Source organism: Folsomia candida, unplaced genomic scaffold (genome assembly GCF_002217175.1).
Source record: "Folsomia candida strain VU population unplaced genomic scaffold, ASM221717v1 Fcan01_Sc001, whole genome shotgun sequence".
Lineage (NCBI taxonomy): Eukaryota > Metazoa > Arthropoda > Collembola > Entomobryomorpha > Isotomidae > Folsomia > Folsomia candida.
This window is the reverse complement of record NW_019091193.1, coordinates 25,915,912-25,932,079: the sequence shown is the minus strand read 5'-3', so window position 1 is coordinate 25,932,079 and position 16,168 is coordinate 25,915,912. Positions and strand designations below refer to the sequence as shown.

General features: G+C 40.1%; 1 protein-coding gene and 1 long non-coding RNA gene across 2 annotated transcripts; one reads left to right on the top strand and one right to left on the bottom strand.

Moving 5' to 3' along the window:
- The first annotated feature begins 147 nt into the window (after positions 1–147).
- LOC110849774 (glycerol-3-phosphate dehydrogenase, mitochondrial) lies at positions 148–8,521 on the top strand. The gene is made up of 22 exons (XM_022097223.2): positions 148–1,700; positions 1,815–1,983; positions 2,075–2,184; positions 2,262–2,374; positions 2,481–2,587; positions 2,657–2,713; positions 2,780–2,886; positions 2,962–2,989; positions 3,093–3,264; positions 5,480–5,673; positions 5,765–5,779; positions 5,855–5,962; positions 6,032–6,103; positions 6,179–6,232; positions 6,322–6,365; positions 6,434–6,531; positions 6,610–6,664; positions 6,737–6,895; positions 6,968–7,092; positions 7,164–7,230; positions 7,311–7,409; positions 7,491–8,521. Exons 1-22 carry the CDS (start codon positions 1,602–1,604, stop codon positions 7,617–7,619), a joined length of 2,181 nt encoding a protein of 726 aa, XP_021952915.1. The 5' UTR covers positions 148–1,601; the 3' UTR covers positions 7,620–8,521.
- On the bottom strand, positions 8,369–9,105 carry LOC118438362. The gene is made up of 2 exons (XR_004836714.1): positions 9,046–9,105; positions 8,369–8,823 (listed from the first exon to the last, which is right to left on the bottom strand). It is a non-coding gene; the product is annotated as an uncharacterized LOC118438362 (long non-coding RNA).
- Positions 9,106–16,168: the final 7,063 nt, after the last annotated feature.

Here is a 16,168-nt window from a genome sequence, read left to right as displayed (position 1 = left end):
CATTTTGCAATCCACTACGTAACCAAGAGCCGAAATGCTAGTTCTACGGTAGGCATTTGACAGAGAGAGACGAAGGGATATATAATTTTGCCGAGAAGGGTCGACTGCACGTGGTATTAAAAGTCCCAGTTCCAGCTCCAGGACTTCCAGTTCAGCTGTGGTAGTGCTTCCGCGATCATCAGCAACGCAAAAGTACTCGGGATTTTCCTTCGGAATTCCTATAAAATAGAATTGGGTGGTGTGTGTGTCGTGCGGGTATGAGATTTGATCCACCAGAAACTGTTCTAATATACATGACGCATACACATAGATCCAGAAACAGTAGAGATAGCACTTCTTCTTGCTGTTTGTTGCTGGACTTTACTTGTTACACTTTATGTACAACTGCAGAAGAGGAAGTACCAAGTTGTTCCTCCGAGTGGAAATCGGATTATGGACACCACGAATTGCTATCTCACACAGTTGAATAAAGTCGACTCTCGACAATAGCACAGTTTTAATGTGACAGAATAAGAAATACGCTCGCGAATTTTGTGCTGGACTTCACATGTAAGACATATATACGTACAGTCAGTAAGCTTTAGGTTTATGTGGATTTCCACTATCCAGTCTCGTGCAAATTGCAGGATACGTGGTAATATTGAGATAATAATGAAAGAGCTCAGAGTTCCGAGCAGAGCATATCGCGAATAAGCCAATTTTGTTACTGCACTGTCCTAGTGGAACATATAGCGTGGACAACCTCGGAATATGCTCAACTGCATGAGAATAAGATTTAAGAATGCATTGCGGCTCTCTTTCCTCAGAGAACACGAATTATGTTCTCTTGTGTTAATAACAGTTGCAGACCGCGTGTGTCGACCTTGAACTTGATTTTGCCATTACAGAAACGAGTAAATAATGCTGTGATTACGTGATCAAAATTACTTGACCAACGGCAGGAACACATCATAAATTTTATGTTGTTTGTGATGTATTGCAAGTTGGAGAGTGCACACTTGCTCGTAACATTTTCTGTGTGAATCTGCAAACCATGTAACTGCGAGAAAGTTGAGTTAATAGTAAATCAAGCAGTGCAGCAGGACTTTCCCTCGGTTATAAAGCATCCAAGACAAGGGATGTTATCTTCCGTACTCGAGATATCATTTAGACGACTAGGATATAAAAATAATTCTCTTGGGCAATCGCAAGCAGCCAACTAAAATCCACTCTCCTTCTTCCTCGATCTGTGACTTGGGACTCAACGAGTTTTTTCAGAGAAAGAAACTTTGCTGGTCGGTTTAATAGTGGAGGATTTTTTACTGATTCTTGCCAAAGTTTGACTGCAACACCGGAATCTAATCAAATAAACGTGGATATCAATACAATGGATACACGATACATATACAACTTCATCCTATAGCACTTGCTCACACACTTCGACTGCATGATATCTACCATTTGTACTACTCCTACTACTACAAAGCAGCAACTTTCTGGTTCCTTTTTCATAGCCAGGTTGCTGCTGATACCATTGTGATTTGAGGACTAGTTGCGGTTTAACGCATTTTTCCTCTGCACCAGACTATTTTCCTGTAATTCAGTAATTATTTTTTTCAACAATGTCCTTTGGACGAAATTTACGGCGGTTCATAGGCTATGGCTCGGCCATTGGGGGCGGCTACTTTGTCGCGACTTGGATGATGCAGGAACCAACTAGTGTAAGCCATTCGTTTTCATACACGCAAAAAAAACAATTATATTTATATCTTATCGTTTATGACCAATTAAGTCCCTGGAAATAAGTCGAGTAATGAAATGAATTTTGCAAGCAGGCATGGGCTCCCGTCTCGATGGACCTGAACCATTTGAACGTTCGGCCTAAGCGACCACTTCCAACGAGAGCAGAACAGTTAAAGTCCCTCCAGTCGGACGAGTTTGACGTGTTGGTGATTGGCGGGGGTGCGACGGGGAGCGGTTGTGCATTAGACGCCACGACCCGAGGTGCGTGACTCTCGACGGTTACATGCCATGCATTTTGTATGAGTTTTTATGGATGTGTCACCAAACTTTTATCTCCATTTTCTGTATGCAGGCCTTAAAACGGCACTGGTTGAGTTGGATGATTTTGCATCTGGCACAAGCAGCCGATCCACCAAATTGATCCATGGCGGAGTCCGATACCTCCAAAAAGCCATTATGGGGGTTGGCCAAAAAATCTTAAAAATATTTTATTCCAACGATGCCATTTGTCGTAATGCCATTTTGTTTTTTTTTCATAGTTCGACATTGAGCAGTATCGCATGGTAAAGGAAGCTTTGCATGAACGAGCAAATTTGCTTCAAATTGCTCCACACCTGGCCTACCCACTTCCCATTATGCTTCCAGTTTATAGGTATTTACAGATTCTCTGAGTGCACTTACAAAGTAAAGTTCACATTTTTTGTCACATTCGTGGCAATAGCAGACGCCACAAGGCTGATTTATTGCTTTTAATTCAGATGGTACCTCGTGCCCTATTATTGGGCAGGGATTAAGGCCTATGACTTTGTAGCAGGCGGAAAACGAGTCAAGCCGTCCTACTATCTGTCAAAAGAGAGAGCCTTGGGTAAGATTGCATTTTACAGGAAAAATGGACCATATCTTCGACACAAAAAGAGTTTATTTTTTGTTTCAGAGCTTTTTCCCATGTTGCGGAAAGATAAATTGTGTGGAGCTTTGGTTTACTACGACGGTATGGAGTACACTGGGGACGAAAGTTTTTGTTGTCACAAGTATCAACTGTACGTGATCTTTACAGGTCAACAAAACGATGCCAGGATGAACTTGTCGATTGCTCTAACTGCGACGCGTCTCGGAGCCACTATTGCAAACCACGTGAAAGTATTAGATTTAGTCAAAGAACGGGTATGAAATAATTTATTGCATTATCAAATCAGCAAATAGGTACAATAATAATGTGCACTGCATTGTGCATTACAGGATGAGGAAGGAATTCAGCGTATTGTAGGTGCGTTCATACGTGCATAAATAACTATAAACATTTATTTAATTTGTGGTGAACATTTACACTTTAATTTTTTACAACGAATCCTTATTTCACAAAATTGTAGGTGCCAAGTTGCATGACGAAATTTCAGGAAAGGAGTTTAATGTGCGAGCGAAGTGTGTCATCAACGCGACGGGCCCATTTACAGATCAAATCAGGAAAATGGACGACCAAAAAGTGTCCGATATCTGCTGCCCCTCTTCAGGCGTGCATATTGTGCTTCCCGGCTATTACAGGTTTAGATCGATTTGAACTCTATAAAAATTTTGTTTCATGCATGGTCGACTTTTTTTCTTAAATTTGCATACATATTCCCTCGTGAAACAGCAGATGAGTTGCTCGAACTCTGTCTACGTATGTACGTCTCTACGACAAATAGAATTGTAGAGAAGACTTGAAGGCAAGATTACTTTTCTGGCTCCGTGATTCTTGAAGGAATGATAATATTACTGCAGCACAGGAAAGAGTTTTGCCAAAACTCCAATCATAATATTTTCCATGTAGGTTTGGTGGTTCTTTGCAATTTTGAGGCTTCTCAGTTACCTATTTTTGCTATCACTCGACCAGAAAGAGCGAGAGAGAGAGAGACCAATTTCTCTCCGAGCTGCTTGCCTCAAATAACGTTTTTGCTAACAGTTGCAGGTTTGAGACGAGTGATCCTCCTGGGACGGTAGCCTGCATATCTAATTCCCGTAAAAGATTAGTATTCATGAGCATCACGTTCCTCGAATGAAAATGTTGCTTGATATTGCTTTGTTTTGTTGAAACTTTTGAGAATGGCTCATCTCATCTCAACCACCACGGAATGTGCTCTTTGTGCAAATTCGAGAGTTGTCTTCAAGTCCTCGAGCACTTTTCGCAAGTATTCAGTCGAGAGACGGAATGCTCTGGCCCTCTCCTCCTGCGCCCATTTTTCACGAACAGACAAAATGTGTTGGGCGAGGGAAAGCGCTTTTGAAATTAGTTCCACGCCATGTTTCGCTGCTTCACTTGCTGCCTCCAATTCTTTGAATCTGTTGGAGGAGAGAAAACAACAAAGGCTACTTATTTATTTATTTCCCATATACTGATTTATGTGTAACTCTTAAAAAAACACTCTGAATTTATGACGCGACCACCTCTTCCCACGAGGCACGAGGAGTATCTTACATAAGAACATACACGCATACGTACGTGTTTTATCAAGAACAAATGTGCATACCTCGTAAGTGACGAGTAGTGAACAGCCGCTGCCTTCGACAAGGCGTCATCCAGAAGCTGGGCCGTGGAAGCTCGTTGGAGGCTGAGGATTTGAGCCTCGTGTACTTTTCTTGTCAAATGAATCACTTGGCCGTACTTGGAGGCAACGACGGACCGAGCCGTATTCGCCCAGTGGGAGGACACGAGAGCCAAATCTTCTCTCACTTTACTCGCTGCAATGCTTTGGAGCAGAGATTGAAAAAATGTCAGACTTTCCACTTTCTTCTCCAGCGCGGCTATGGGACTTGTCACGAATTGTGGTATCTTTCCACTCTCACTGCGATTCTCCAAATCCACACTTTCCAAAATTGGATCAATCGGGGATGCTGGACTTATTTCCCAAAACAAACTGGATCGCTTTATTTTCACACCCGCAGGTTTGGGTTTAGTTGCGAGGCTCGAGATAAGGGAGTAGAAGGAACTAAGTTTGCTGGGGGAGATGGATGGAAAAATTGAGAGACATAAAATAAGCAGAAGCAGCAGACGTGGGACAAATTGGCTTCTTGTGTGATGATGAGATAGCATTTCTGCATGGCTGTGACAAGCTCTATTTCATGAGTTTTCACGAACTTATTTATCTATGTATATATGTAGAACAATGGTCACAACTCTGGTTTTCTTAAATAAAACTTTGAACAAACTTTGGATTTTATTAATTTATTATCGTCCAAAAAAAATATCCAAGATGCTGTGGTGCTCTCTCAGTGTTTAAAAGATAGGAGTGGTACACCACATCGCACTTCAAGTTAAATAGTAACTGAATCGGAGAACCTAATTTTGCCACAAATAAGAAACAAAGAAACTTTGTTGACTCTGTTAGTGATTGGGTTTGCAAAGTTTGTCAAGTGAAGGAAGAGGAGGAAATGAAATCAAGGCAGACAAAACTAAAAGATCTTCCCTTGAAAGGATTATCTCATGCTCATGCACAACAATTAACTTTCGTTTAGAGTTTACAGAAGTTGTGCGCGTCGTAGTTGAAGCTCAATGCACATCTTCAACTTTCATTGTCCTTTTGTTTTAACCTACTGCAGACTAAAAGAGTTTGTGCTGATTGTGATAATTCTAAGAGTTTCTAGAGTACGTACGTATGCACAGCAATCCAATTAATACGTATCCCGATTAATGCGACTACTGATATCAATGAACTGAATAGTTTTTTTTGTTTATCGTACTCGTTTTTACTCAAACTGACAAACGAAATAATTTTTTCAGCCCTGAAGAGATGGGACTTCTTGATCCCGATACTTCCGACGGGAGAGTTATTTTCTTCCTTCCGTGGCAGAAGCTCACAATCGCAGGAACAACCGATACCCCCTGCGACGTGACACGCAGTCCTGCCCCCACAGAAAAAGATATATCTTTCATCCTTCACGAAGTAAAACACTATCTCAACCCTGACTTGGAAGGTACAGCAATTATTCAGTCGCCAATTTGCTTAATGTAACCCACCCATGCATATCATCTCGGTTTAATTAATTATTTTGTCTTGTTTCGCAGTCCGTCGAGGCGACGGTATGTTGAACACATTTTGTTTATTTAGTACCACATCAAATGTCTTATTCATAATTAATCTACAATTTTGATTAGTTTTGTCTGCTTGGAGTGGGATTAGACCATTGGTGAGTGACCCAAACAAACCAGATACTCAATCTCTGGCCCGAAATCACATTGTCCATGTCAGCCCTGGTGGTTTAGGTAAGCGCTGATCTCCTACACTATGGGCTTATCTATAGGATGTCGGTGTAATCAATTTTTTGTTTGCAGTTACCATCGCTGGTGGGAAATGGACCACTTACAGGTCCATGGCCGTCGATGCAGTAGATGCTGCAGTTCAAGGTTAGCATTAGTTTAAGTAATTCTGCCAGCATTTACCTGTACACTTTATACAATGAGTTTTAATGGTCATTTAAGCTTGCAAACTACAGCCAACCAGCCCCAGTCAAACGGATGGACTTCTTCTCGAAGGTAAGCTGAAGACAACTATGGTTTGCAACGTCCACGTATAATATGCACTCGGAAATGGCAATAAGTAAACTTATGAAAATAAAATTTAGGTGCTCATGGATGGTCTCCCACTCTGTATATTCGTTTGGTCCAGGTATGTCCATATTTATATGCCTATTGTTCACGTAGTTTTCTTATTACAAGAGTATCCTTGACGTGTAGGACATGGGTCTAGAACCGGAAGTAGCGAAACATTTGGCAAACACTTACGGGGATCGAGCTTTCTCTGTGGCAAAATTGTCTGCTCTCACTGGAAAACGGTAATAATGAATTATTATTATTACAAATATTTCTCATGTTGAATGAGCGAGGGTGTCTAAAACTTCAGATTATTTCAGATATCCAGTAGTTGGGAAGCGTCTTCATACTGAATTTCCTTATGTGGACGCAGAGGTCTTTTTTCATATGATTGGCTTTTCTTAAGAATTTACATCAGTAATTGCAGCAAATATGAATTGGTTGCAGGTTCGCTATGCCGTGAAAGAGTATGCGGCAACTGCCGTCGACGTCATTGCTAGAAGGACACGTTTGGCATTTTTGAATGCTCAGGCATCCGTTGAAGCATTGGACACGGTGGTTGATATCATGGCAGAGGAGCTCAAATGGTCACCTGCCGAGAAAAAAGTAAGATCAGAAAATGGGTCTAAATATATACACCAGTTAAAAATTGTGTAACTCAATTGAACTGGATTTCAGAGGCAACAAGACATGGCGATTGAATTTATCCAAACTGAGATGGGGATGGGAGTGAGCGAAAAGACTCGAGCGGAGGCCATCACGGTTGAATTGACTAATTTGGAACGCGAAATTTATACAAAGCGGTGAGTTGTCGTTAGAACTGCGGATGTTGCTTCTTTGCTTATCTTCAACTTGTGAATTTTCAACGTTACAGGTTCCAATCCATAGATCAAGAGAAGAAAGGATTCATCACCATTAATGACATTCGCAGAAGTTTGAAGGTACGCATATCAGAGTATTTTATGAATATTCAGTGTGTACAAAGTTACAAGCATATATTAATCAGCATTACACCTTTCAGAATCAAGGGGAAGATGTGCCGGGTGAGGTACTGCATTCTATCCTAAAAGAGCTGGATACGAATCGGAATGGTCAGGTTGAGATCGAGGAATACCTTGCTGTAAGAAATGATTTCTTTTATTGTCATTTTTTTCACATGCATGACAATATAGCTAAAAATTCAATTATAATTAAACTCCAGATGATGTCTGCTATAAAATCGGGTGCTGTTGTTAACTCAAGATTTGCAAGAATGGCAGAAATGGAAGAGGAGAGACTGCGATTGCTCAGAACAAAGATAACCGTCGATCGGTCTGGAGGAGGGCTTTAAATATTATTATCGTAAAAATATACACACCACACACATGTACTTGTTGACAGTAAAAATCAGTAGTCTTCTAAGATTTTCTAGTCGTTTTTTGGATAAATCGTAGTCTACAGTTTGACGAATTTATTATTATTCAAGTTCCAAAGAGGGCAAAAAAATGTGTACAGTTGCCGAACTATTTTTCCTATAGACTAAAAATATCATGTTCTGAACTGTTCTCTCTGTAGTGTAAAGTAGCAAAATTTCCAAACCAAAACTTCATAGTGCTGCAATAAGGATTGACAAATAACTGTTCAATTAAAAATCAGACTTACCAAATTTATGTACATAAATGCGTGATTAAAGTGCAGGTGCAATATTAATGTGATTCGATTAAAAAATATATTACTTTTACGAGGCATAGGATTTCGTAAAATCAATCTCTCTGAACTTGGTTTTTGAGTCTGAAATCTTGATATTACTTATATTAAAACAATGCGAAACTATTCTAACGATAATAAAATTTCAGTCCCATATTTGTGATACCTATGATTTATCAACAAACAAATTTTGTACCTTATCAATGAGCTATGATAATTCTTGCCTCTATGATTACACAAGCGTTATCCGTTCTGTTAGTTTACATGTTTCCGAGTATAAGCGATATTATTATAATGTAACAAATAACAATCTTCACCATATTGATGCTATCTGGATCTGGAGTTATATAGGTCAAGTTGTCTTGCTAAATGTGTAGTAAGTAAAAATTTCAGGTCGTAACTTCCTACCTCTTAAATTAATTAGAAAGAAAAACGAGTAGATAGTTCTACTCCAGATACATGTTCACCGTACTCGTTTAATTATTACTATAAACGTTTGTCTTGTCTGCGGAAAAACACTTAATAAATATAAACTGTATTGTTCCATAAGTGATTAATATTAATTAATTTCACATTTAGTGCATGTACAGACTTAAGCATTTGCATGGATTTGTAAGATTTTCATGTCGGGTTTAGGATTAGTTGCGGTGCATACCAATAACTTACATTCATGAATGTTGCATTATTTGTAATCCCAATAACCTGGTTCTGGATAACCAGTCAAAAATTTCCCCTTAAAGTTAGAGTTAGGGAACAGTCTGGGCATCCTAGTGAGCGAGTTGACTTTTTCTCCTCGCCACTTACCAGTAATGTAAATGATTTTTGTCACTAAGACTTCTAATTTGCAGCTAATACAAAATGGATTGATTTCGTTTTGGTGGCAATAAATTCCCAAGTTTGTGCTTTACAATTGCCATGTTGCATAAATTCCATAATAAATCTCGGTGAAAAGTATTGGACTGAAACATGATATGAGTCCATGTTTCAGTTCAATACTTTTCTCTGAGATTTATTATGGAATTTATGCAACATGGCAATTGTAAAGCACAAACTTGGGAATTTATTGCCACCAAAACGAAATCAATCCATTTTGTATTAGCTGCAAATTAGAAGTTTTAGTCGAAATTTTTCTCCTTTTCTGGTTCGCGATGCCCCGTTTGGAGAGTGGGAACGGTCACTCTCAAAACCCAAAGCAACTTTTTACATGCAACTGCCTGCATTGTTTACATGAAAATCAGCTGCTCTCTTCGCCCCGCCCCCCCTCATTAGCAAAAAATCTCTCGGCACACAAGGAGACGCAACCGTCGTCTCTGTCTTTTAGTTATGAGATTTTTTCAACGTATATGCATTCTTAAGTGAGACGCAGAATATTATTGAATCCGACGTAGCAAATAGTTGAATAGCATGAACTTAAATCAGCGACGCTTTGAGCCAGACACGTGCAAGTGCGTACTTATTGAAGTAAATTCTCCGCCTCCTCCCTGCTAAATGCATACATTTATCCATCTATGTACTCATTTAGTTGGTTTGATTTGTGCATGCACACGACACATCCCGAATTCGGGCTTTTTTTTGGATTGAAGTTGGATTGAGCAGAATAATTACACGGAGAGGACAGCAAAGACTCGCTCTCTGATCTTTGTTGCGACTGGAAAATGGAGTACAAACAGGGGGACTGGTAATACGATTTGCCGTGTATCCATCAATGGAGCACATGCTTATTTATGCTCACACATCCGGCTTAATTGGAGCTGACGGGAGGCTTAAAAGGTCGCTTGTTTTCCATTTATGTCTATTCCGAGATGATTATAGTCCAGATTGACGAATTCCGAATCAAATTCTGCTTGTCAGTCTTATCTAATCTGACAAAATAATCTGCCATCAAACGGTTCGAGTCGGTGCAATGCATATCTAATGACCACGATGGGAATATTTGAGTGGACAATTAGAACAGTTTACCGGGACTTTTATAATCTTAAGTTTTGTTCCAAATTGTTATACGAAAAGTGTAAAGAAAGCGTAACTCTCTTAATTCTCATAAATTTCATCGTCGTTAACGTTTGAATATAGCTGGTCATTGTCGTTAAATATAAGCACAAAAGCTCAATTTGGACCGTTATTGCTTCCGGCGAAATAATAATGCGAACGATGATCTTGTGACGAACGACTGGAAGGAAGGACGCTGGGGTCATTAGCTAATTGTCCATTTCGATTTTATTTATTGTTCATCCGAGGAGTAGCCTTTGTGCTTGACCGGCTAGTATTTCCCAATATCTAAACAAATTTGTCCCCTCACGATTTCCAATGATTTCAACAATTTATAAGCTTTGACAGAAGTGAAATTGCAGCTTTTCCGGCAAAATGAGAAAATACCTCCCCACCACGCAGTTCACTTGATTTGGAAAAGGTTGGGTGAAATTTAATACGAAAAATGTGTACACAACGAGCGATGAGCTCACTCATTTCGTTCAACGAGTGAAAACACAATAAGTATGCGAGTCCACCAAAGAATACGCTGGATGGATGGACAGACGACATGTAAGAGGACGTAAATTACCAACCTACTTCATGTCATTGATTGTCATGATGATGAAATATGGAACCTTCCGTCGCACGGCTTCGTCCAGCTCATTTTGAACTGGTCAATGCTTTCCTCAATGCTGGGATGTTATTGATTGTCGTTTAATGGAACCAACAACAAATATAGAAACGTCCACTTGGTCAATATCACATTGCTACTGAACTCGGTCTAACTTCACAAAGTATTCAATGATGAATGACCGAACAAAAGGCCTTTGTTGAGTACATTTGAGAGAGTGTCTCGATCTGCCTCACACTGAGAATCACATGCACTCACATCTATTTACATATGTAAGTATGCAAAATATGTGTCAAATTTCTCTCACGTACTTTCACTTACTTTCGGTACTAATACAAATGAAAAAAATTTAAGATATTTCAAAAGTACCAGCATTCACCAAGCTGAATACGTATTATGTAATAACGTGCCATGTAGTGGGTTACACTGGTAAAAATCCGAGAAATCCTATGGAGTAACATATGTAAATATGTATGTATATATGTATATATAGTATACTGGTATTTTATTTGTTACTAATTTCCTACCGGATTGGCAATAGTTTGTTTCTGAGTTCATTGCGATGTTACATCCTCTGTCCAGTAATGATTTAATATCAGTTTCCTACGTAAGAGTGTATGAAACCCCGTTTTTGTCATTTACCCAGAATATTTACTACAGGAACTGGCATGTATAAAATCATCTGTATCAAAGTCTATGTATCCGTATACGAAATGGGCAGATGAGAATTGAGCATAAATCACCCCCCTGCAGAGTCTCATATTACTCGGGAATAAAGTTGCTTAAGAGGATTGACGAGAAAAGAATGAGAACCGTCTGTCGATATTAATAAGCTGGATTTAATTAAAATTCGAACCCTGATATGATATTCAAAAGAGACGACTTGAGCGTAAGTGAGTGGAGACTTGTTCAGCCAAATCATACACCGAGACCAATAGCACGAGTTGGAAAGCGAAGGGAATCAACCAAGCACTAAACTAAACTACGAATCAATTTCCTCATTTATTTTCCCATCAAAACTGAAAAAGATCCAGGAACGAAATCTCGGCGAGGATCTACATATGTGTGTGGACGTAAATCATAAAAGGTAATCAACGATCGGCCCGGGATGCAAAGCAAAGAGTTGATTAACCTTTATTATTCCATGAGTCAACGGCGATACACATACGCAAATGGAATTATGGGGCAAAAAAGCTGCTGGACAAAAAAGCCCATTTTATCCATCATATTGTATTTGTAATTCGTAAATTGCATCTCCTCTTCCCAGTGGGTCCTCCTATTTGTTCAGCTTTATTATCCTCCTCATGCGAATAACCGAGAGCCTTGTTGTTGATGCCTCGTATAAACTCATCCTTTCACAGCTTTGGTGCCAGAGTCGTTTTGTAATTCGAAAAGGCGTGCCTGCGAATCCAATCTAATCAAGGAGAAAAAATTTAATTTTGAATCCATGCATACATATGAACCATGGTTCATTCTTCATCATCATCTCGCTGTCCAGCCTCCTTCGCCTCCTCCACGCCAAGTCCTCACATTGTAAATATGCACGATTGTTACGCTATGAGGTCCAAATGACATGGAAAAGTTTCATGATGATGAACCAGCCGTTCGGAAATCCACGGGTGATTATTATGAAGAACAACGAAGGAAGGATGATGGATTTGGACCGGACTTGTGCTACGTTCATACACCACCATGCTATCTATGCATCTGCAGAACAACAATGCTCATCATGGACTCATAAAGCCTCATAAAGCATAAGTGACTGCAAGATTTAGTTGGATTTTTTATCACACCCCAGAAGAACCACCAGCAACCCGCATATTATTAGTCATCTTGTCTCTGAGACTGAGGGATGAGATCCAATTATGAGAGAGTGCAGCATCACGGGGAATGAATTCAACAATTAATTCTCTCGTAGAGTAAATGACACTCGGACAGGTGCTGGTGTGAATGTTTGTTTCTCGTGTCAATCTCCATCAGAACAAGGGTAGTGTACTGCAGTCATTAATAATTAATTATTCCTTGCGTTGGCCAAGGCCTTGTGCAGAGATTGCAACATTATGTGCTCTGGATCATAAAAATATACATCTGTACGAGCTGATGATGATAACTGACAGTTGGAATGATAATATGTTGCATGTCTGCGTGTAACTTCTTTATGCGTGACACACTGGCTGAGATTTTTATTTATTTGGCTTGCATACCACTTGTCAAAACGGAGTCGGTTCAGGAGCTAAAAAATTAGAAGGTTGTCCAAAACTAAACTAAATAATCCAATCTATGTGTGCATGAATGTAGTCTGGTTGTGAAGTTTGGCGTGCTCTACCGTATTCCTCTGAATGCATGTAATTAATAATATTGTTTTAAAAATCGAGACTGACAAGCTGAACTAACTGAACGGGGCATCATATCCTTTGCTCGACCATGTTCTGTTCCTGTGCAGATGTGGCAAAGGGGAAAGGCGAAGGGATGGGAATTCTGCCCTTAGTGCCACAGACCAGACGCCGTCGGATAATGTGTAGCCAGGAGCGGAGCATCCGAACGAGCGAGATTCAAGGCGGCTGGAGTTATTCTTCCGAGTTATCCAACCTTGGAGGAGGTCTTTCGATACGAGTCTGTCCTACAAGGCAGGGGGTAGCAATTTTATGTCCTGAAAAGAGGCAGTTGTAAAAAACCAAATGCGTTTTCACTCTCCGTTCCGTTTTTAGTTATTCTTTCGATTTATCAATGTTTTATGGCAAAAGGGCAATGGTGTGCATTTTGCCATTCATTCCGGTAAAGTCTCTTCCAGCATTTATTAGTACATTGGCCATAGAAAAACGCAGTCACACAAACACTCAATTGTGCACGCTTGTGATGCTGCATTATTGTTATTATTTCTTCTCGCGTACATTAATAAGTGGGGGAGAGCAAGGAGAGACGGGACGAATGGGGTGTGATGTGATAAAGCGTAAAAAGTGATTGAAAAGAGAGGACAACAACAAAGCCGAGCTGCACGAGATTGTTATTGATGCGTCGGTGGACACATTTGAGACAGTGTCGAATTCTAAATTAGATAAATTGTTCTCTTCAAAACGACTTAACTTTAATGACTTGAAAATTTTCTCCATGAAATCGCCACGATGCGTCGTCCATCCTGCATGATCTCCGCTTTTTCAATCACGACGAGTACCCAAATATTATTGTGCATTCAAATACTTCTGCTTGCCACAACATTCACACGCGTTAAAAACTGTAATATGTAAGTAGTTATCATTGTGGATTGTGATGTTATGCATCGCAAAGCATGCTTGAGCTGGAAGACATGCCTAGGAGTCGTTGGATGTGTGTGAAATTGCAGTAAAAGTCAAGTAGTTGCAGGTAGTTGCTTCATTGTGCATGCATTTTTTGTTAACAAAACGAAAAAAAGACATTAAATTATTAAGGTAATTTATTCTCGCATCTTCCCCTTCCTTCTGGAAGGCAATTTGTGTTGCATGTAAACTAATGTCATTGACAAAACAGTGCACGTTCATCTCGACTTGCTGCTGACAGTGTTACATGTTCGAGGAGGAGGTGGTAATGGTCCCGTGGCTGACAAACAATTCACATTTTGTTTTAAATTATACTTTTGTTTTACAGCTTCCTTAATTTCGGGAATTTGAATTGCTAATTGCTAAAAACGAAAATAATAATAATACGAGTAGTGTACTAAACGTTCTCATCAGCAGTTTTCGTACATACTCCAATGCTTGACGTTATATGAAATCATTTTTCAGTGAAATTCTCCTGTCCTTATTTTGGTTTCTTGTTCTCCAGACGAGAGCAGTGACGATAATGTTGGGTTGAATTAGTGTAGAAACACCTTCTTGTCTTTCTCTGTTGTATTGAAATACTTATGCATGATGATGACTAAGCACCACGTAAATAAGAGCATGATTTGGGGTAAGTTAATTAAAATTGAGCTTTTTTGTTGGGCTTAAACGTTGAAAATTGTTTAATGATTGTTCTTGTTGCTTATTTATGGCTTGAATGGTTACCTTCCATTTCCTTGCCGGAGGACACATTTTCCTATTATTTGTGGAGTACATGGGGTGGTGGGTGAGGTAATTAAAGTGGATCCGAGAGACCTCAGAGAACTCTAATTCTCATTATCTCCTCAAAGTATCAAATTATCCTCCATCTCTTATTCCGCACTGGACGAAATCTCCACACACACGTATTCCAGCCCAGAGCAAGGACTCAATTCCAGATTTCTTTACCAAATCTTTGCGTCTTCTTCTCTGTGGATTCAAAAACCAATCTGCTCCTGGTTCTTGGACACTACTCGATCGCTCCAAGGCAGGACAAAATTGAGTAAAAAGCGGTCCATGAAAATTACTTGTTGGAGCCAGCCGAACTCCCATCAATTTCTTTTGGGTGGTTATTTCTCAGGCCGTAGTATGCATGGCTATACCCATGTGTCTACCTGCTTATGTACTTGTTATTGGGCAGTCTGAGTCTTGAGACCAGAAGCCAACAAGTCGGCAATCAAACATCATCGCTCAACTCCAAATAAATATTAATGACGATAATGGAATAATGGTGCTCATTCATGAAAACATCAAAACTGGTTCAAGTTCACATGAATCATCTCAAGGGATTTACTTGTGCTGAGGGTCTCCTCCCGGCCCTGGCCTCTGTCTCATCTCGCTCTCGCCCTTGGCATAAAGTCAGAATCTGGAGTCTGGATGCTAATGAAGGCCTGCATAGACTCACAATCGAGATACATTCAACGAGTCAAATTACTTTTAAACATACTTCATTATTCTAGAATTTGTAGTAAAAGGGCTGATGGATAGTAATTTTTAATAGGATGATGATAGCGTACCCTCCCACCCGGCTTTCTCCAATGGCTTCAAATCAAGCCATTCTTTCCTTCCGTCCTTCTTCCTTCCCACAATAATTTGCTCGTGTAGAGCACAAAAGCGGAATGGACAGGGTGTTGCAGCCAGGGAATCAAATCAGGAGAGGACGAGAAGGTGAAATTGCGTAATTCGCTCCCGACAAGCAGCAAGCCACACAGTCCACGGTTTTGGGGATGAGTTTCCAGTCTTCGGATCCTACCTTGGTCTGGGCGATCCAGCAACGAGACGAGAAACCTGCCCCGTCACTAAAAACACAGAGGTCGACGCCAACCCTGACTCTGTGCATATTACGTACACGGTATTTTCTACGTACGTAAGATGATACTTCCAGTTGGTCAGAAGGATGTTAAAGAGTGCAACTGAGAAGACTTGTACACATAAATTTCAGGGCTTGTTTCAACAATGAGTCGCCACACCACCGGGCGCTGCTCGTGGAGAGTGGTTGTAAAAGTATATTGACTTTTACGACTTTACATTCTCATCTTGAATACGAGTCGATACTTTATTTCTCTGGCTCGGGGTGATGGACATGCGTTTGTCTGTTTCTTTAGTTTAGAGCTCATCAAACACATCACATTATAAATTCATGTGATTCCAATGCGGCGTCCTGAAACGACAATCATTTTAAAGCCTCCAGCTTAAAAAGTGGAGCAACAGCAGTACACAAGGGTGAGGTGTCAATGTTGGGACTTAGGTTTCTGGGGGATG